The sequence below is a fragment of the Cyrtonyx montezumae genome, unplaced genomic scaffold (genome assembly GCF_038088225.1).
Source record: "Cyrtonyx montezumae isolate F1298 unplaced genomic scaffold, pur_monq_1.0 scaffold_3, whole genome shotgun sequence".
In the NCBI taxonomy this organism is placed as follows: domain Eukaryota; kingdom Metazoa; phylum Chordata; class Aves; order Galliformes; family Odontophoridae; genus Cyrtonyx; species Cyrtonyx montezumae.
Window position 1 is genome coordinate 76,753,387 of NW_027072034.1, and position 22,363 is coordinate 76,775,749.

Sequence of the window (22,363 nt, forward strand, 5' to 3'; positions counted from 1 at the left end):
GAGTACTGTGTTCAGCCTCACGCTCCTCACTGCAAGAAAGACATCAAGGCACTAAAGCACGTCCAGAGAAGCGCGTTAGCGCCCAGTAGGCGTTTCTTCACCCCACCTGTCACGGCAGAGCCCGGAGCCAATCGGCCGCGCACCGCCCTCCTCCCCTCGCGCCGCCTTCCGCGCGCCTGCGCCGTTGCGGCTCGCCCGTTTTCCGGCTGCGGCGGCGGCGGCTCCGGAGGTCGGGTGGTGTCCGGCCGCGCTGCTCGCTGGCGCTCCGCCATGTGGCTGCTGACCGCCGGCGCGCTGCTCGCCGTCCTGGGCGCAGGTGGGTGGGGATGGAGGGAGCGGGGCCCTGCTGCGAGAACGGGGCTGGCGCGGCCGCTACCCCTGTGGGGGGACAGCGGGGAGGAGAGAGCGCGCGCTTCGGCGAGGAGCTCGGCGGGCACCGGGATGTACCGAGCCGGGGCGGAACTGCGGCGCGGGATCACCGCCGCCGGTTTCTTAGGGCTCCTTGGAAAGGACGCGAGCTTATCGGATTTTGGGAGGTTTGAGTCTCTTCCTGTAGCCGGAAATCGCTTTTCTCGCTGAAATGGGAGCCGGTGCGGGTGGTAATTCTTCCAGCGAATGCGTGAGCTCCGAAGGAAAACGAAACAGATAATTAAAAAAGAAAGCCCCCCCCCCCCCCCAAAAAAAAAAGAAAAGAAACAACAACACCAAAACCAAAAACCTCAACCCAACCAAAACAGCGCAAAAAAAAGCCCGCAGAATTAACTTTGATCACCCTTTGATCAATCCTCAACGACTGTTGTAGGATTAAAATAAGGCAGACAAAAAAAATGAAAGTGAAATCTGTACCCATTAGAGCAGTTGGAGCTTGCGAGTTTCTGTGCGTGCTGATCCTTAGTGAGATCGGTACAAATTCCCGTTCCCGACTGACTCACTCCAGGGTGCAGATGTGCTTACGGTTGGGGGTAGTGTGGCCTTACAGTAAGTAGCCGTCTTTTTTCACCTTTGAGCTTTATCGGGTGAATATAGCCAGGCATTCTGAATGATTAATGCCACTGGGTGTTCTGGGAGTGACTACTGTCATTTGTGTAAATGACTGAAAGTATTAGAAAGGAAGAATTGAAAGCCTTCGCACTTGGCAGTCAGGCTAACTCAGCCTTCTTTCGGATCCCTCGTGTAATGCTGACGTTATACTTGTTAATCTCAAGAACTGATGAATGGATCTTCAGATCGAATCTCGGCATTGAATTTGAGTCTTTCTTGAAACAGCGGTTAGTAATGCTCTTTTAGAGCTGTTGGGGGGCGGGAGGTGGGGAAGGGGAAAGGTTAGAAACAGCAGCGATAAAACGTTAGCGCTGATTTTCCACTGCATGATATTGCTAGATGGCATTAGTTGCAATGGTTTATAAAGCAGGAAACTTATTGTTACATGTTCTTCTTTCAGTTCTGTTTGCTATGCTCAGATGTTAAGAAAGAATCTTGTCTTCCCTCCATTGGGAAGGAAAAGGGAAATAAATGAAACGTGCTCAGTCTGCAGGCTTTTGATGCCACCTGGAGAGATCAGAAGAAACAAAGGACACAACTTTTTTTTCCAATTAATCTGCCTTGCCTTCCTTGTCCGAGAAGTGTAGAGGTAGAAATGTTTCCCTGTGCCCTTAGTGATCTGTAAGGGATGCTGTGTGGAGTAGATGGCAGTGTGCTTCCATTTCTGGGTAGCTGTGTGCTCAGCAGCAAGAACTGGAACATCGTTGGAGCTACTTGTGGTCTGTTACGTGCGTGTAGTGCAGAAGCCATACCTCAGTGCAGTGTTTCCATGCATGGCATTTTTGGGAAGTGTCCCAGGTGGCAGCCCAAAGTCTTATTACCGTTGTTCATTCATGATGGGCTATGATATCTATACATTACATGGATGTTGTTCTTATTTTGTTACTTCCTTAATGCAGGCTTTATTTTCTTATTTTAATGGGACAGCTTTTTTTCCCTCAAGTCTCACACTGTCATTCTTCTTCTTCGGTTTCGTTCTTCTCTTGCACATTAAGAACTAATGCTGAATATGTCCATTTTCATTTTTCTTTCCAGGTTCCACCCAACTGGTGTTTAATGTAGTAGATTTTGTTGAAAAAAATGCCTGTAACGAGACAGTCGTTTTACCCTGCATTGTGACTAATCTAAAGGAGAACAATGACAGCAGCATGTATGTTTCGTGGAAGAGACAAGGACAAGTACTTTTTTCATTTAATGGACCAGAACAGCACATTTACAGGCATGAGTCTGTGCCATCAGCTAACTTCCTTTCGAAGTTGGATTTACCTAAGGGCATTGCCTCGCTACGACTTAAAAATGCAGAAGCAACGGATGGGAATTACAGTTGTGAAGTAACAGAATTAAACAGAGAAGGAGAGACAAAATTTGAACTTAGAACACGCATGGGTGAGTGATCTGTCATTTTTTTCAGAACCTGTTGGGAGTGAAAGACGAGATCTTATGGAAAAAGGAAAGTAATGAATGTAAAAGTGTTGCTGCTTGAAGCTGAAAATACCCAGAGTATAGCATCCAGGCTTTCTAACTTGAACGCTGTTGTGTGTTGTTTTGTGCTAAGTTAGAGGAGAGTGTCTCTGGGGGAAAGATCTGAACACATTTTTTCATTGCATAGTAATGGCTAAAGATTGTTTGTCTGATATGATGAAATCTGTTTTCCAAAATCTTTTAGGTTATATAGCTGCTGACATTTTCAACACCCTTCAGTTATTACATTACGAATGGAAACATAATGTATTTGTAATACTGGGATGGATGCATCCATCCAAGTGGCAGCAGAGATCATTTGCTGAGTGAATCACATCTTGCAGTCTTTAGCTGTGTTGAAAAAAATTATGGATAGAACTAATAGAAATTTTTCATAAGAGCTCTAAAGCTCGATCTAAAGGCATGTCGATTTTTGGTGAAGTTGAAAATGGTATTGCTAGGTGCTAAATTGTTAGGATAGTCTAGCATTAAATGTTTTCTTTGGACAGACAATGTTAGACAAAAATAATGGTGGCCAAACAATGAATTCTCGTTTTTGAGATGTTTTACCTTCTTGTCTGATACCATCCATATGTTTTAGTGCCTTAGCTGCTGAATAACGGTATTTACTCTACACATTCAGTCCTTCAAGCATTCTGTAGGGGCAACAGTTGCACTGGATGTGTGTCTCATTTATCTGCTCTGTGCAGCACGCTTTTTTCTTATTGCTTGAAAGAACTGAATGCATTACATGTGCATAGCATGTGAAGTCTTAACTGTCCACTATAGAATTGTCCTAGGCTATTTTTTTTTTGCTCTTAGCTGAGTGACAAATGCTGAAACTATCTCTGAATATCAAGCATGCTATTTGTGTCCTGCAAACATCTGTGTAGTTTTCAGCTAGGCATAATTATAGAGTTAATCATAGACACTGCAAGACAGATGTAATCCTAAAAAAAAAACAACAAAGAGGGGTAGAGTCACCTTTTTCTTTTTATTTTAAAAGAAGTCAGTAATTGTTTTAATAAAATACTGCGTATGATACAGGATGCAACTTTATTATTGTTTGGGTTTTGTAGCATTTTTTTTGTTTAGCCTTTATGCTTAGAACCTTGAAAGAGTTATAAAGTCTACAAAGCAGGAAACTGATGTAATTTTTCTAATTTCATTTTCTAGTTGACAGTTGCGGCGAGGAAAAACCTCCAACACCAGTGGATAAATGTGGTTGGTGAAGAATTTCTAGTTGCAAGCTAATGTTAGCTTTTAGAGAATATGCTAGAAAATATTTTAAATTTACTCTTCGTATTTGAGGGTTTAAGTGAAGGTAAAACAGTTCCTTGCTCCATTGTTTGAGATCTTATGCATGATCTTCTGGTATTTGTTTTAGAGAGACTCCTGAGAAGGAGATGCAGTACGGAAGGGAGCTTTGAAATGAGCTGGTGGATAACGGCCATCTTGAGTTAGTCTTCGCTCTGTTGTTTCTGAGCAGTGAGCTCGCTCTATTATTACTGATGTTTTGCAATTGTTTCTAAGGAGGCAATGTTATAAGAGCCAACAGTTCTCTGCTTCACTTTGCAGAAAGCATGCACACAGGAAGTGGGTAGCGGAGTGAGCAAGATTTTTATGCCACGCTTTTTCCTCAGCAAGTATTTTCACAGGATATTGACCACACAAGAGTGTGGTTTCTAATGTATGAGTTCCCGCTCCCTGCCAAGTCTGAAATTCATATTTGGAGCTGGCTTCCTTATGTTGACGTTCAAAACAATGCTTTTATCCAGAAGTTTGAGTTCTGTGAAGCACTGGATGAAGTGAAATGTATTGGCAAGAAAATGTGTTCAGCTGTTTCTCATACTTGCACGTTGCATGTCGCAGTAGTATTGCAAGCATCTCAATACGCAGAGTGCTTTTAGACTCTGAGACTTGACCTTGCTTGGTGGTCCCATGTTGCAGTCTGAAATCCTGGCACATACCAGCAGGCTTTGTGGCTGCCTCTCTGTGTTGAGAGTACTTGGTAATGCTGCCTGCAAGCGGTGCTGCTTCTCAGTCTGCAGATCCGTTTGCTTTCAATTCATGAGTAGTTCTTTTGCATCAAGCAGTCACTGAGATTTGCCTGTAGGGTTTGGTTTATAAAAAAAAAAAAAACAGCAGTGCAGACAAGTTTACTAGTCAATATCAGTGTCTTTTTTTTTTTTAATGCAAATACAGCAAGAGGTTGTAATATGTTAGGTGCTTTTATATTGTAAGAAAGATGACAGATATTTCTCTATTTCTCTGCCTATAGTATATTTTTTTTTATTACTTCCTTCTGTTTATGTTGTAACTGTGGTATATCTCATATGACTCCTAAAGATGAGAAAGCAGTAATTGTTTTATGGCATTCATGTTTCCATGCACTGTCTTGATGATAGTACTGCGGAGCTCTATTCTTGGGATCCTGTACCAATAGCAGTTTCTTTGACTTGTTGAACCAGAGTGAACTCCTGGGTTTTATAATCTCATACTGGCTACAGGGCCTGTTTCTTAAGATGGTCTGTAGTCCCAGTGAAACAGAACTGCTTGATATTTTCAAAGGGACATTCTTACAGTGTCTCAGAACAAAACAGTGCAGCTGAAGACCAACATCAAGCAGCGTTTCTTGCCACCAGAAGGCCACAGTCTTGCTTTCCCTGGTGTTTGATCAGTTTGAGGACTAATCCCTGTGCCTGCAGCTGTGGCACTGGATTTCTGCTGAAGCCCTTTGCTTCAGTTATGTTATTACTAATGGGAGGTCATTACTGCAAGGCGGATTCTAATTTGTTGGGAAATGCACTGTCTGTTACTAGAGATATATATGCCCTGTGGCAATAGCATAGTGCAGTGGCACGTGTACAGATAACACATGCCACGTCTTGATATTACGGTAACTTGCTCTGGATTGCAACAGCTGCCATTATAAGAATCATTTCTCTATGTTGGGTGTGAATGTTAACACAAGGTGAGAATTGTGAATGGCAGAATGTGACCCAGAAAGCTGACTTAAACAAAAATTTGCGAGAAGTCAAAGAGAAGGCTTCCTAAAGATAAAATGTTCCTGGAAATCATACCTTTCACATGCTGATTTTTACCATCTTTTTCCAACTAATCTGCAAAAATTAGTGCATTGAAAATTGATTGCATGTAGTACTGTTAATTTGGGAGGGAAGGGCTGGAAGCAGGGATTTGGTGTGGAAAAATGTTGTCTTATCATGAAGTAATGCTTTCCTTCCTCATAGGTATTAGTGTTGCTTTAGAAATGTGAATCTTGTCTTCAACAGAACAGTTAAACCAAAATAATTACGTGTAATAAGTTTTTAATTTCTACTTAAACTTGCTCTCTATGGAATTTGTGAAAATTTCAGTCTGTCCTCAAGGTATTACTTGGCATTGAAGGTTTTGAGGTATTGCTACTTAATTCCCGTGTTTCTGGAGCTGCAGGTAGAGTTTTGAAATGAATATGGAAAGTAAGTGCAAGGAGTGTGCATCTAAATGAAGATTAGAAATTTCTTTGCAAATGAGTGTGGAAGCAGAGGAGCAGTGGCAAGTATAATGTAAGAGAAGACAACTTTGGTTTTCGTCGTGTAAGTTTAAATGATGTTATCTGCAGAGACACCCAGAATCAACTGCATCTTCCAGTTCAATGGAGATGTTTTCAGAATTGCATGTTGGATGGTGGCCTGCACGATCTTGCAGCATGAGTGACTGAACAACCCAAAGGCGTCCAAAATGCAGAGGGGGAAAAAAGCTAAATGGATGATGATTGGAAGACTTGAAGGAAAATGTGTGACTTCTAAAATTAACTTAGCAGTGTTTCCCTCCAACGTAGGCTAATTCCTGTGTTCCTTATCACTTGTCTGGATGTTTTGGAGGAATTGGAGCAGCTGGGGAGACATCAACTTGGATATTATTCTTGCCCAACTTCCGCAGTTAGCCAAATTCACAATTTTTCCTGTGTTATTTGCCTGCCACAAGCTGGCTAGCTTGCGCTGCCACGCAATGTTATAAACATATCCTCTGTTGCACTAGAGATTAAGACCTTCAGTTTGCAGTTACCGTGAGTAGTAATACTGAAAAGATAGGTTGTCATGCAAGACTAGAGTGAAAATTACATTGGTAGAGTCATGGCTTTCGTAGCATAAAGAGTTATAACAGGCTAGCTATTAAACGCCATCTTTAACAGTCTAGGGGATAGCCTAAAAGGAACAGTACTTGTAAAGCTAGTAATTCTTCGTTTGTTTTCTTCCTACCATTTTTCTTTGTTTATTCTCTAGAACGACAGTTTGACCTAGTGCAAAGTATTGTCATCGCAGCGTTGCTGGTCTTCATTATTGTTCTTTGCTGGACTCAGTTAGGTGTTATTGGTGAGTACTGACTCTAATTCTTTGCAGCTATTGATTTGTCCTCAAATTACTTATGTAAAGGAGCCTGTGCAGGTTGAAAGGTGGTGCTTAAATCTAAGAGAAGGTGTGGTAGAATTGATCCAGATAATACATAGTGGGGCAGTATGTAAGCTTTGTCAAATAATTGTTTGATTTTCTCTGGAACCTTCTGATCACTCAGAATGTTATTTACATTTATTTGTAGAAGGTATGATGTTACAGCCTAAAAGGTCTGTTTCTAACACAGCTAGTCTACTGTATGGTAGTTTTTCCTGCCAGCGTTGTTTCAGATTGCATGTGTGGAAGCTGATAATGTACTGTCCTTGATTAAAACAAGGAGGCTTTTTTTTTTTTGCTTTTTTTTGTTTTGGTTTGGTTTTTTTTACTGTTGGTTCACCTTGACATTACTGGATGATTGGAAGCAGAAATATCATCATTTTATCATTGTAAAATGAATATTAGGAGAAGCTGGTGCTCTCTTCATGTAAAATTAGTTTTTTGGCACTGGCAGAGTTATAATTTTAACGCTGACATCAATGATTTTGTTAAGTTTTCAGTGGCAGTGCAGCCATCTGTGTCTGACATCCTTAGGCATTCTTCACACAATGGTGTCCATCATGTATGCAGCACAGGGAGTGCTTTATATCTGCACTCTGTTTCAAACAGTTCCCTGAGGTGTAATTTGTTACATCAGACTTTCAGCTTTTTTCAGTTTGCAGACATCTGCTTAGAGTCAGGTCCGTAGGAAATGGAAGAAAATCTCAGAGTGATTTATAGTAATCAAATTCAGTTATCTAGATATACTTTCCTTTGCTACATTTTCATGAGCCTCTGAAAGTGGTAAGTGAACCTTCAGAGGTCCGTCTGTGGTCAAAGGCTGAAAACTTATACATAGAGATCTTTATGATTTTATTTCCAGAGTGTTAAGAGTCCTGATTTTTTTTTTCTTTCCATTATTATTTTTAATGATTTAAGATTGATATGATATGTTCTGGAACTGTCATTTGTACCAGAACTTGCACATTTCTAGCATTTTGAAAGCAAGGTGATAATTGCCTTGGGATAACCATGGATATGTATCCATGGAGAATCTCTATCATTCTACAGGAGTAAGTTGAGCTTACTTGGTTTTATTGCGAGCTCTGACTTCTCTGGGGAAAAGCAATCCCACTACCTCCAACTAATTAAATGTGGGTGTACTTACTGTTTCTCCCTTATAGTTTGCAGTCTTCTAATTAATGTGTGAATCCAGTGATGCTATACTATACCTTTAACTATATTTGGAACAAATACGTATTTATTAAACTGGGCATTTCTCTCTGTATGACACCATGGGATATGTGTTTTGGAGGGAGGATAGAGGGTGTTCTTTTTTGTTTGGTTGGTTTTCCCCCAGGATTAACTTTTAGAAATTGATTGTAGTGTTTCCATTACTTAATTTTGCATTTATGTCTAACTTTCCTCGTCAGCATATGTATAATATGAAAAAAATAGGAGTTACTAGTGCAGGTATGCAGGATTTTTCTATTGCTGTTGCTGTTTCAAGTTAAGTTGCTGGTTTAAATGGTGGTCGTACTGAAGGGTGTGATTTGGGTCCTGTTCTGTTGGACAACGTGAATGTAATGAAAGAGTTTTAGTTACAAGAAAGAACATTCTGTAACCCATCTGTAGATAAAATGTTCTGAAAGATTTCTGTCACATATGCCCTCTAAAATATTTATTTTATCCTAGTAATCTGATGTTGTCCTAACATGGTAAGGAGGATGTTAATTTTGTACGCTCTCCTTGTTATTTCTTCTGAAGTTATTTACTGTATCTGTTCTCTGCTAGTGATAGCTGACTTCATCATACACTAAGACTGTTGGTAAATGAATTTTCAAGCTTGAAGGAAGCACTTCCTATTTTGCTCCTTTTAGCAGTGTGTAAGGCAGGAAGAACACAGGTGTAGCTAGTTAGGATCATATATATATATGTATATATATTTGCATTGTTCCTTCTATTCCAAATACTTCCCAAGTGCTGTTGGTTTGCAGCCCTTCAGTGAAGTCAACCATTGCTGAGGTGGCAGCTATACATAGTTCATTCTTACCTACTCATCCTCACAGCATTCTGGTGAGACAGGAATATCACCCTACTGCACATCCAAGGTTGCACAGTGTCACTAGGAAGAGAATTTCTGAATCCGTGTTTGACACTCACCAGAGTAACAAATTTGCTGTAGCATTATTTAAATATCAGTAATTTATCTCCTTGAATTAACCTGTACCGTGTCCCGGAGTTATTATGATAGCATTGCACCTGAAGGTGAAATTAAGAGTTCTAACTAAAACGCCTGTGCTGCATTTCACTTATCTGAGTAAGCAATACTGATCATATCAAACCATGAAAAGAAATGAACTTCTAATGAAAATTATAGTTCTAAGTCTTAGGAGTTTTCTTTGTTTAGGAAAATGGTCCTTTCATAAAGCCTGTATTTCTGTGTGAGAATCTGTTTGTCTGATCAGTGTCCTCATGCTTTTCTTGTTTTTGTTTTTAAGCTTTTAAATGTGAAACTGTACGTAAGAAGAAAAAGCACATCACTATACCGTGTAGCATCTTCACAGTTGTTGCTGTTGTAGCTGTTGTGCTTTTTATCCAAGGTAAGTGTAACAAAATTGCCTTCCTAGTTTCAGGGAATAAGAGTACACATCAATCTCTTTCATGCTATTGTATGAAGTTGGTCGCCACTACAATTGCCACCTACTAATTTTAGAATGAAGAAAACTCCAGAATACAACAGAAAGAGCACTGTGAATGTCAGGCCTTCATAGATGTTCGTGGGGACAGGGTGCAGACTCCAAATTGTTTTCTATTTTCTGTGCTGCTGACTTGGATAAACATTGGGGGTTGGATAAACAGTAAGCACTTCTGTTGGGTTTTTTTGGGGATCCTCAATACTTGATGTTTCATTTTTTTACTCTGTGCTTTATTTAAAGGATTTCAGTTTTACTAATTTCTGTACAACTGTTTGCAGATGGCAGTATTAGCATGAATCAAGTTGGTCTCGCTTTTACTGTGCTACCTGCTGGGATTCTGATGGTGCTTCAATACTCTATATTTAAATTGGGTGAGTACTTGTTTATTCACCAACTCCAGAACGTGATGATAGAAAAACTGAGCATACCTCTTTGCAATTCACATAATCTACGTACTATTTCACTTTTGTATGAGTAGGTAGTAGGTGCTGCAGTAGCATGCTGACTTCCTGTCCTTCATAGTGTCTTAAAACAACATGTGTAACCTGTACACACGTAATACAGGATCTCTGAGTAACTTGTAGTTTTTTCCCCACACAGACTGACTGAGTTTGGGATTTAGGAGAACCTGGATGTTTTTTGCATGAAAGATCTGCCTTACGTATCTCTGTAGCTGAAATTTGAAAATGACAAGTCTTTTTTCCCCCCTCTGTTTTCCAGTTCTGGATGATCTAACACACAAAGGATATGCTCTGATAGGCTTTCAAACTGTGGGTTACATAGTTGCTGTAGTTGGCTTTGCACTGTCTGTCTCAGGTAAGCAATTTATCTTCTGAAAAAGTATCTTGTTTTGTTTGTACCTGATGTTTAGTTCTGCCACAAAAATGCTGTGAAAGTAGCTTCAGTATGTTGAACACTACCAAGCAACTCATGTGAATAGGGCTACTTTGTTAATGCTCTTTTATCTAGTGAAAGAATAATGGTGTAAAGGCACTGTTGCATTGTCAGTTCCATTAGTATGACTGTATCTGGCATGACTATTGCATTCTATGAGTGATTGCCTTAAAAACAGGTTTTGAATTGTTTTAGTTTTTGCAACAGTTAGTTGCGTCCTGAATCACCTAAACAATCACTGACCTCTATCACTGTTATTCTCATGAAGACCTAAAGTATTTAGAACCAAAATGAATAAATCCCAAATAGAGCTATAACTGTTCCCTAATGTTCTATGAGTAAACCTGAAATTCATTGTTAATCTCTGCTTGTGTGCAAATTGTAACTGAATTGCTGGGAGCTGGCAGTGGAGCAAGTTAAGATGATAAATGCAGAAATAGTAAACTTGGAAGCATTCTTGAACCGTTTAAGTCTAGTAGTGGGTGACATCTTGTTTCAGCTCTGAGAAAATCAACTACTGATAGGAAAGGGTACAGTTGGTGATCCTTTATTTGGTCTCCACCTTCTTTGTCCTCTCTATCCAAAAGACCACCAGAAAACCCAGCAAGTGAGAGAGTGTGAACTTATACTGCCAAGGATGGCCAGTCCTACTTAGTTGGAGCATACATACTCAGGTTCATTCAGGGCACTGGTAGATCTGATTTATAGTTTCGTAAAGACATTTTTCATTTCATTTATTTACCTGATTGGAGATGTAAAAACGAAAAGAACGCATTGCAAAGAGAAACTAAAGATTTCTGCATTCTGAGTGAAGTTATGGGCCTTTCAGTGGACCTTTGATTTGAGTCTTGTGTTTAATATTGTTCTGTCCCCCTTTAAGACCCTAGAAAGATGGAAAAGTAGTTAGGGGAGGGGTTTGGAAGAAATTAATCACTTCTGTTTTTATCAAGCCTCTTTATTTTAGTATTCGTTTATAACTCAAAAGTTTGTTATTTGTCAGTTGATAAAATGCCATTTATTTATTTGTTTATTTTTAACAGCCTGTCCTTCCATCCTTCTGTCTGTTGTAATTGCTGGCTTAGTTGTTATGGCTGTTGCGGATCTTCTTGCTCTGGTTTATGTCTATAGTTGTAAGTAGCATCTAATATTCTGCACAAATTTTATTTTATTTTAGATTTCACAATTATGTAGTTTAAAAAAAATCACTGCAAAGTTGACTGCATAATAGTGGGTTTTGTTTCACGGAGACTGTGGAGAATGTTGAGTAAAAATAAAACTTTAGACATCTTAGGGAAGCCAACTCTCTTATAGTAAGTGTGTTTCAGCTCTAAGATATCTCGGTTTAAGCTCTGAGTTTACACAGTTGCCTAGCTGAAAGTTAGATCTAAAAGAGCAAAAGAGTTTCAGGAACTCTGGGGAGGGTTACAGGGTAGTGCAGACAACAGCTTATTGTAGATACATGCAGGATATGAATTTGAGGAAGCAACATCCACAAGTTAGAGTTAAAATAAGAGCAGTTTGAATGAGGATCTCTTGTTTCAGTGAATCCTGGTTTTCTTCTGCTTATTGCCAGGAGCAAGGAATAGTAATGCTTTGTTTCAGAAACTGGTCTGTACACCAGATCTCAGAAAGAAGACAGACCTGAAGGTATAAAATCCAGTCAGGCCTGTTAAGTAAGCATTATGCATATCAACACCATGTGATGGAATGTGGTGCAGACATCTCTAAGCTGGTGCACCACAGTGTAACGCTGTGTGGACTTATAATTTGTGTGTGAGAGAGCAGAGAAGCTTTGTTTGCTTTAAAGTGTGAATGAAGGCTCTTCAAACAGCCTGTCAGTTTGGATTCAGAACTAGACAATTGAAGATGCATTGCTTCCAGAGTTGAGCTGGTTTGTACAGTCAACTAGTCTGTACTCTGCAGTGAACTGTGTGGTTTTCCCAGTCCAATATGTGCACACCGTGTTTGGCATGGCCAGAAATAATAGGCCCTGCAACCAGGAGACATTCTGTTAGAGAAGAAAATAAGGCAGAAGGCATAATATGCGATAACTGAGGTGAAGACAAATGAAGCATAAGGCAAGTCTTTTAGCAATAGTAGAAGTATTTGTATTGATGCTGAGCCATTTACAAAGCTTGTATTAAGTAAACATGAAGAATAGTATGTAGCATAATTTACTTTTACAGCTGAATGCCTTCAGTGAAGTACTAGACGGCACATAAATATTTAGTTCCTAAAGAGAGGAGTGCTTAGAGGCTTTTGGAATTCAGAGGTAGTATTAAATAGATATGGATAGGGAAAGCTGCAGTTTTGTGTTGCTACTCTTTCAAGTTAAACCAGTGGGTATTGCTATTTGGTTGATCGTGTTCTTTATTTTTGTTATTCTAGGTTCCAGAATGAAAGATCATCAAACTCCAAGGGTAAGCTTAAAATTAATAAATTTGGGGTGACTAGATGGCTCAGGGGATTTTAGTGAGATACTGAGCCTTTCTTCAGTAGTTCGAATTCAGACCAGGTTGGTAGCAAGCAAAAGTTCTGGCTGTGTAACAGATGTCTAATGTTGAGTGAGTTGGTGGTCTTCATTGTCCCTATTGAGTGCGTCTTACAGTACTGTAATTGCAACCTTTATCAAGTGTTGTGCTCAGAGTTTGAAGGGCTGTCACAAAAAAGTGGTGAATGTGAGTGGAAGTTTGGTGTCTTTACAATGCACTCTTAGGCATGAATTTATAAAGACCATTGGTAAATGTTGTTGTTTTTTTCCATTAAGGTGAGTGCATAACACTTGTCTGTTTGGCTTTTATATAGGTGGTTTATAAGAAAGGTTCAGGGTTGTTCTTTGGCTTTTTTTTTTATTTTCCTTTTACTGCAGAACCCTTTAGTGTTTTCTTGAGTTCCCTTCTATACAAATGCTATAGCCTTGATCTTTTCTGATCGTCCCTTAATGCCCCTTAATTTGATGAGAAAACTTGAAATCAGACTTTCTGTCTTTAGGTCACACAGAACAAATGGAAAAGTGCTTTTTTCAACAACAAAATTTTTCACACATTCTTCACGCTTTTTTCTTCCTAGAATAATAATTCCTGAAACAGTAACTTCCATGGAATTATGCAGTGCTTCCTAGGGATCCAGGGATGTGAACTACCTGATGCTTTGCAGAAACAATTAGAAAGGAACAAATGTAGAGCTTTATAGTGGGGGGCATGGCACATACTAAGTCATTTCATTTTTGTAGATGCCAGCCATCGAGATGCATTCTCAGGTCTCCTTTTCAGTCTAGCCTGAGACCAGCTGTTGAAGAAAGACATGTTTTATTAGTGAGGTAGAAGAGCTGATGATAGACAGAAATTGATTTATTCTTTGCTTTTTTTCCATTTAAAGAATTGTATTTAAAAGGCTTTGTCTCCTTAAGTACGTGGAACATATATATTTTTTAATATATGTGTATTTAAAGAAGAGAAAAAGAGGAGGTTCACAAAGTTCATTGCACTTCTCAGCTTATTCTTAATAGTTTATTACAGATGTACTTCAATCAAAATGCATTCCTGCCTGCATGTAACGTGCTCATGTTTACTTGTAAAATGAAGGCAAACAGAGCAAGAGGAGGTGTTTTTTTCCTTATTTTTAATTTGTAAATGGGCTTTGCTATACAGATCAACATGTGAGATAACAGTGTCCTCTGTGGCTGTTTCTCTGTGAGCTGTTTTCTTCATGAGATAGTTTTACACTGCAGCAAGGATTTGGCAAATAAAGTAATGGTCATAATTTATTATGTAGTAGTGAACATCATGTTACTCTGAATTGGAGACAGGAATGAAATCTAAAGGAATTTTGAACAATTATATTGTTGGAAAGCTCTGCCACTGGAAGCATGTTTCCTGTGGTTTAAGTTAGTGGTTTGTAAGAGGAATTTGGATGGCAGTTTGTACCCGTAAACATACGGAAGTCACAGGTACACCTGGTGAAAATTGTCATAGTGTGTTGCTTTCTTCCACTGAGGGCTGTTTAAGGATGTATGCTTTGAGGTAATAAACAGATGTGAAATAATTTTGAAAATACACTTTTATTCTGTGTAATCTAAAGACTAGGGAATGCTTACTGTCGGTGGAGGGCTTCATTTTGACTGTGGGGCATGCTTACAAAATGATGCTTGATTCTTTCTTGAGGCTGAGGGGGAAAAGGTGCGTATTTGGACATCTGCTGATTTTAACCAGTTGCTAATTTGCCTGCATTGTTTCCGATGATTATCTACCAAACTAAATGTGCAACTGTGGTGTATTTCCTTCTGAGGAAATGACACTTGGCTGCTTGACTAATTTTTTTTTAGTCATGCTGTTTTGTTCTTAACCATAGATCGAATTGCAGAAGTAATCCAGTAGGTTTCAGAGGTTACAAGTAGTATTTCCGTGCCTTCTGCTGCCACCTAGGGGTTTTGCATCTGGGGAAAAAAGTACAGAAGGGAAAACCAATCTGGAGAATGTAGTTATTCATACGTATTTAATTTTAGTCATTAATTTTATTAACATTCAGCTTTCTTGATTTTTGTAGAATCACTACTTACTGTATATGTCAATTAGAGTAATTTAACTGTGGCGAGCCAAAAGTAAACATGAAGACATTTTATACATATATATATTTTTAAATGTTTTGCAGAAAGCTGTAGAAGAACCACTAAATGGTAGGTGATATTCAAGGCTTATCTTCTAATTAAGGGATTAATTATGGAAGTAGTTCAAAAATAACTGTAGTACTGAATGCTTCAGCACTGAGATAGCAGATGTGTGTGTCAGTTTACATGGCTCTGAGTCAGTAAGTTTGATCTTCACTGAAATGATGTCCGCATCTCCAGACCCCCTGTTCTACACTGCTGTTCCCTCTGCCATTGCTTGGCAGCTGTTTTGGGATAATTTTAGTGCCTCAATATATCGTGCCCATCCCTTTTATTTATTTATTTATTTTCCCCTTAAAAGGTGGTGTTAATACTACTGTATAAGCATTTATTTTAGTGGAAAAATCGTGATTCTAGTGAAATCTGCACCTGTCATTCAAAATGACATCAAAACTAGAGTTTTGATTGATTGTTCCTTGAATTGGGGAACTCTGATAGCACTCAAGATACAGAAACTTAAAGTGAGAAACAGATGACTAAAGCATTATTTTACTATTCTGTTCACTAACTGGCATGCTCAGTAGTAGCAAATTTTAAAATTAATTTTAGAATTAATCTGAACGTTAATTGTGAAGTATTTCTTGCTGTCTGGCCTGTTACTAATCCATTTGCTTGGCTTTTAAAGATACAAAAGGAGTGATGTTAGAATGATGGTGAGTCAAATTACATTTTCAGATGTTTATTCTAATATTTGGGGATTTTGATATTTAGAATTAACTCGTGCTTGCAGGGGAGGTTTCAGTGCAGGTGCTGCACTTAATTAAACTGCATTTAATTGACCATATAAAAAGTATTTTCCATATTTTTTAGAGGGGAAAAAAGTGTATTTGTAAACAGTGGAGGGGGTGGGTCGGTGAGAGAACTTGAATAGTGTGGTTTTGATTAAATGTGGGAACTCAAGTACTTTGCTTCTTTTGTGTTTGTACAGTGTAATAAGATGCATGTGTTCTTTTGTGGGTGATGGGTGGTTTTATTTGTGTGGAAGCTTAGTATTTTTTGTGTCGTTTTTGTTAATGTAACTACATCTTCTCTTAGTATTGAGTTGGAAGTTCACAAGAGAGAGAGAGCATGCAAGACTGCTTCTTTTAAACCTTTCACCCCTACTTGCCTGTAGACGTTTTTAGGCTTCTTTATAAATATCACGTAATGCTAGATGTTGCTTATGAGTACTTTTGCACAAGCAAGTGTGTGATTCATCTCAGTGCTCTGTAGGATTACTTTCTAAATGAATATGAATAAAAATATTCTTGCAGTTTGAAGGCCAGCCACGCTGGTGTCTGCTAAATACACTGTTGAGGATGTGTACCAGTCATTATGAACTGAAGTAGACAGGCAGAGTGGAAAGTAGGTCATGCTTTGGATGTGACAGTTCCATGGTTTCATATCAGGAAACAGATATTTACCAGTCCGTTGCATTCTTCTTCTTTTTTTTTTTTGTGTGAAAACTTTCAAGATGTGAGATCAGGATAAGATTGATAGAGCTACCACTCACTGCAGAAGGCCAAGGCAGTATTTTGTCTGGAGATCCGCTTTTAGGTTGACTGTTTCTCCTTGGGTCTCCTTTAAACTTATGAAAGCCTGCCTTCCCGTGTAGCCTTGAGGTAGGTCTCGCAAAAGCACTGATGCTGCAAGTCATCAATTTCATCCTGGCTTTTTTGAAGATGGAGTTAAATTCCTGACTGCTTTGTCTGCTTTGGAAGATGGATGTGTCTCCTAATAATAAGACTTTACAGATCAAAGTTAAAGGTTCTAACTTCCAAGCTGGAGGCAGGCACCTTTTCAGCTGTACCTACTTCAGGCTTTAGCCGTTCCTTGAAAGCTCACAAATTCACTGCAGGGAATATATCAGGTGTTGAAACATACTAGTTTATAACGTGGCATGTGAAAGTGAACTGTTGTTAGTAAAAACAGATACAGTTGGAAGCCACTGTGGCTTAGTCCTATGTATAAGGTATAACTCCAAGGCAGAACATCCACTTTGCTGTTGTAGAGAGGCTGAAATAGCAGTTGGCTATTAGTTACTGCTCTGCCAACGAGCTTAGTGTTCAAACAGCAGAAAACTTTGGAAGACAAAAAAAAAAAAAAAGTTTTTTTTAAGTTGTGACTTGGGCAGTCAAAAGTGCTGCTGGTTAAAATATTTCTATGAATAATCATATATACCTGTATCTCCTTTCCTTTTCAGTATTAAGGACAGAGACCGAACCTACTGCAGAAATGAGTGATGTGTGAGAAGTACACCATTGTTTATACGCCGTGGCCTTGAAGATGCACTACTCCAAGAGAAGAAATTCAGGAAACTCGTTGTTTTGCATGTGTGGCATAAGTGCTTTTGATATAAATGATGTAATTTTATATAGTCACAGCAGTAGCGAGGAACATGTGTGTTTGCCCAAGTGTGACCTTTATTTCTTTTGTTCTGGTAGCTATGGTATGGTTGAGGGTGAGAATATAAAAAGCACTGTTTGCCCACTACAGCATCTCCCTGCAGTATACTTAGTGGTATTACTTTCAAAAATTATCATCAGTCACTGCTTTGATAATGGGCCCGCTCAGCCCAAAGACTGCAATACCATTTAGACTATTGTTTTCTTTATTTGTGTGCATGGGCAAGGTATGGTAGTAATGTCTGTGATACAAGCAGGAAGCAGGGATTGTACAAATACTTTTTTCCAACGTTCAGCAAAACTTTTTTATATACAAATAAAATGCTTAGACACAAAGTTGTGTAAATGCAGATTATACTGCCAGCTCTCCTTCAGAGATTAACCACCGAGTTATCCTAATGCCACAGAATGATAACGTTCCCCGTGATGGACAGCAGTCGTGTATGCTGTGGTGGCCAATACTTCAGTCTGGTTAAAGAGCTCTCAGTGCCTCTTATGTTTTCTTTGAGCTGCAGCTCAGCTGTTGGAGCCTAATTCAGCACGGGAATTACAGAGCATTTAGTAATTTTCACACTGAATGTGGTTCGTGTGTTTGTTCATGTTGTGGAGTTTGTGGTACTGGAACCACACCCAGTTTCAGGCTCTCTTATCTGAGTGTATTTGTAAAACTCATTGATGCTTCAGAAAACCTTGAGTTGTCCTATTAGAGTGTTCTTAGTGGTCTTTAAATCTCTTTCCTTGAATGGAGAGAGGAGTTATTTCATTTCTGACCCAGATTTGTGTTGGTGTTACGTCACAAATGCATAGAATAGAATTTGTGTAGGAGGAGTTGATGAGAAGCGAGGAGGTGTAGTTGCTGTTATATGTAAGTGGCACAGATAAAAATCTGTAGGATTGATTTTATGGAACCTGCACATTCCATGAGGTTTTACAGTGTTTTTACAGCTGTTTTGAGAGCTGTTCCAGAGTAGCTGGCTTCTGTTCATTTACAGTCTGCAGAGAACTTCACCCTGACTCCCTTTTATGCTAGGCTGATTTCAAAACTACATGTGGTTCTCTCCTAATGGTTTAAAATGTTGTTTAGAAGGCTGTTGCCAAACAGTAGTGTAATCTTTTCTATACAGGTCTTTCCAAAGTCATAGCAATCCACCTAGACATGGGAGACGTTTCTCTCTGTTAACAGCTCTGTATCAGAATTTATCTGGTCGAGATTTGCTCCTCGTTTTGTTGATGATTCTTTTTGGTTCGTCGTAAGTAGAGCAGCTGAGGAATTAAACAAAACAAACACACTGGAATTCTCTTGAGCTATCCTGCCTTATATAAAAAAACACACGTATAATAGCTTTATGTTAACTACTGTAAAGGGAATTGCAGTAGGATCCGTTGTGTGTCTCTGTGGTGATGAAGGCCAGGCTGTTACTAGGGTACTACTGAAACACGTAGGACTTGACGGCTGTGTGCAGCCTGCAGAATCAATTGCTCCAGAAATGAGAGAAACCCAGTGTGCTGTTGCTAAGGGCTCTCCTCTGGGTTTCTTGGAGGTGCAAATTTAACAGTGAGAGTTTAAAAAGTCATTGATCTGCCCAGCCCTTTCCCACCAGTAATTAAAACCAAAGTTCACAACTGTATGACACCATTTGTGTTTCTATGTATGCGTGTATATATAAATGCATAGACATTTTAAATATCTATAGTCTTTACTCGAGAATATGTTTTTATTTATGAAACATGAAATGATTTTGTAAATATTGTGCTAATATACTGAAATAAAATCATTTTAAGTTGTTTTTGTGAGAGATTTTTATTGCTGCTGCCGCATTGAACTGCTGTAACTGCTTCTGTAAATTCAGACGTAGCTCTTCTCTGTACCTTTTAGCCATGTCAGTCTCCAGTGACTTTTCAGATGTATGGGAATGTGCTCACTGGTTACATAAGTTGCTAAAGCTGCTTTTGCCTGAGAAATCTTCTGTTTCTCTTCTAAAAGCTCATCCAGTTAGTAGAGGAGGTGTGTAGCTTTCCCTCTAACAACTTGCATTTGGGCTGACCATCTTCCTATATCAAATGTCACCAGAATATAGTCTAGGAGAAAACACGGGCTGGTGAATAACTGTTATTCTGAAGCTCCTAGTGGAACTTCAGAAATACAGCAGAACAGTCTTCTAGACTTCATACTGTTGAACTAACTTTTTTGTGATAAAAGACTTTCTTGTGTCACTGTTGAAGCACTACTTCATATTTCCCATATTTTTCTGATGTTAAACGTGGCAATCATCAGAGAAATGGGTGCCTGAAGTGTTCTGTAGAGGTGTTTATGCTCTTAAATCTACTTCAGTAGAGCTAAGCTGCTGTTAGAAATCACTAGCCATTCCCTGCTGCTCAGAGGGAGTTTAAACCACAGCTGTTACTTCAAGACCTCTTCTGAAATCTTGTGATTCCCCACCACTGCTTTCCTTTTAAAATGAGCCACAAAGCACAGTTTTGACCTCTTTAAAAGCTTTAGAGCTTTTTTCTGTGTGTTTGCACAAAGTTCACACTGTGTGAACTTAAAGATTAAACGGTAAGTCAAGAGCGATCCTCAGAAATCTCAGAGAAATTTGTGCTTCAGTCTGCAAGAGGAAGGAAAATAATGCTGTGCTAAGTGTAAGTAAGTGGTTGGAGAGCAGCTCCATGCCATTGTACCAAATGCACGTGCTCAAGATTCTTCCAGTCAAGTAAGCCAGGGAACCAGTTCAAACCTTCCAGTCCAGAAACCTCAGTAAGAGCTGGAATACTTTCAGAGCTTGAGAATTGAATGTTACTCTCTGAGTTGATTATATCGTGACTCGTGGACTCTCAAGGATCCTTGCAGTGCTTTCACGATTAATAAAGTGCATGACCTGGACGCTCTTGCTCAGTGTTCCCACTTGCCTCACTCTGTGTGTGTTATTGAAATTGACTTGGGGTATGCCCTGGTAGGGATGCCCCAAACGGTGCACGCGCTGCTTCCAGTGCCTGCACCAATGTCAGCACCACAGTTTGCTTTCACAGGCTGCTGTTCTGTCCTAGCTTAGGTATGGTGCTAAACAGCAAGGATGAATACTGAGGCAGGTGGAGAACTAGACTGTATTTCAGTGGACTGATTAGCAAAGAAGCTTTAATACACAAATATAGGTAAATAGTGCAGAGGCAAGCATCATCTGTTTTGTAGGAGAATGCAGTGTTGAAACAATTGTTAGTGTCCTTCAGCTCTCTTGCTTGCTTCCTTGTTCTTAAAGGCTGTATAAAGGAGGCTTTTGAAATTATGGGTCAGGAAAGGGGTGCAAATGAAGACAAGAGCGGTTGCTCTCGCTGTTTCAACTAATTTTTTTCCTTTAAGGTTACACAATATAATAGGTAGATGCAGGTTAGAGTGATAACCAGGTGTGAGAAATGGAGACATTTGCCAGAACACCACCATCAACAAAGCAGCAGCAGTCTAAGTATGTTGGTGTCTTGATGCTACTGCAGCCCTCTCGTATAGCCCTTTATGCTGCCCTAATTTCCTCATCTAATGGACAAGGGGGGAAATAAAAAAATAAGTAATTAAAAATCACCAAGTTATCCTGGACTGTGAGGCTGCTTTTGGCATTTGTGATGTGAAGGTCGATGAGAGCACCAAGGCATAAACAGCTTAAAATATCATCTGGATCCTGGCGTGAAGCTGGTTACAACATCAGCAAGGAAGTGCAATGAAAGCATTAGTGCACGTCTTGGCTGTGTCAGCCACCGAGATGGCTCTGAGACAAAGGTGGTTCCCGATCCCTGGGGCCACATGTGGATCCTCAAGTTCATTGGAGACTGCGGGAGCTCCTGACAGCCTCAGCAAATGAATTAATGATATGTGCAAGAACGCCAGGAGGAAAAAGATGCCGAAATGAAGCAAGCTGCTCAAGCAAAAAGCCTTGCACTGAGATGCCAACTTTGCCCTGTGACGTGTGTGCACTTGTAGCAGCGTGTGAAAGAGAAAAGCAGTGGCATCTGGCTCACTCAGTTGCTCACGATCACCAGCTGAGACAGGGCAGGATTCAGCCCTCATGTTGGCTGGGAGTGAGACCATTTGATGTGTTAGAAATCTCTGAAATCACAGTGTCCAGGTGTCTGGATACTGATTAAAGCAACCTGGGCTCTTATAACGCCACACAAGCACAAGATTTCATTTGCTTTTAATTTAATAGCATACCTTTGTCTTTTAGTAATACTTCTGGTGATGCATGAATAAACAGAAACAATCTATTATAAAATTTTCTATCAGAAGGTTATTATCACTTTGGTATAAAGGCAAATAAATAAAGAAACAGATGTGTTTTTAGGTTTGAGCCTGGAAGATGTTTGATGGTAAGAAGTGGTCAGTGTAAGTTATCAGTCAGGGAACCTATAGTCCCTTCCCATGCTCTAGTCACATATATATTCCCCTTTGTTACTCTGGGGATCTGTCAGTATTTCTGAGGATCAGAGGAATTGCATGGCCTATAGGTAAGAGAAAGAAGCAGCAGATAATGGTTAAAGAATGCGGACCAAGTCAGAAACAACTCTAGAGTAACATGTCAATTCAAAATGAATAACTGGCAAGGTGTTAAATTTCTCAGCTTGAACCTTCAGGTGTTGGTGTGCGCACAACCAAGTGAGTGTTTGTGCATGACTAGCAGGGAAGAGGCAATATGTGAGACAAAGCTGGCTGAAGTGCTCTGGAAACAACAGAGTATATGCCCCAACCTGGGAATGATTCTTCTGGAGAAGAATTAAATAAGGGGTGCTCCTTGGAAGGCAGAT

General features: G+C 39.6%; 1 protein-coding gene across 5 annotated transcripts; it reads left to right on the forward strand.

Moving 5' to 3' along the window:
• The first annotated feature begins 203 nt into the window (after positions 1–203).
• Positions 204–19,362, forward strand: CD47 (CD47 molecule). Of its 5 annotated transcripts, XM_065741963.1 has the most exons (12): positions 205–316; positions 2,077–2,427; positions 3,679–3,726; positions 6,789–6,878; positions 9,434–9,535; positions 9,910–10,002; positions 10,352–10,447; positions 11,566–11,655; positions 12,914–12,945; positions 15,176–15,200; positions 15,817–15,844; positions 17,374–19,362. In XM_065741963.1, the coding sequence occupies exons 1-11, from the start codon at positions 271–273 to the stop codon at positions 15,840–15,842; spliced, it is 999 nt and encodes a 332-aa protein (XP_065598035.1). In that variant the 5' UTR covers positions 205–270; the 3' UTR covers positions 15,843–15,844; positions 17,374–19,362. The 5 variants fall into 5 exon arrangements, with proteins under 5 accessions (XP_065598039.1, XP_065598040.1, XP_065598035.1 ...); XM_065741967.1 differs by lacking the exon at positions 11,566–11,655 and having other exon boundaries at positions 204–316; XM_065741966.1 differs by lacking the exon at positions 3,679–3,726.
• The last annotated feature ends 3,001 nt before the right edge of the window (positions 19,363–22,363 follow it).

Excerpts from the sequence above, each read along its gene's own strand:
- CD47 (XM_065741963.1), top strand. The coding sequence starts at position 271 with ATGTGGCTGCTGACCGCCGGCGCGCTGCTCGCCGTCCTGGGCGCAG. Across the intron at positions 12,946-15,175 it reads AAGATCATCAAACTCCAAGG|AAAGCTGTAGAAGAACCACT; the intron begins GTAAGCTTAAAA and ends AATGTTTTGCAG. Across the intron at positions 15,201-15,816 it reads TGTAGAAGAACCACTAAATG|ATACAAAAGGAGTGATGTTA; the intron begins GTAGGTGATATT and ends TGGCTTTTAAAG.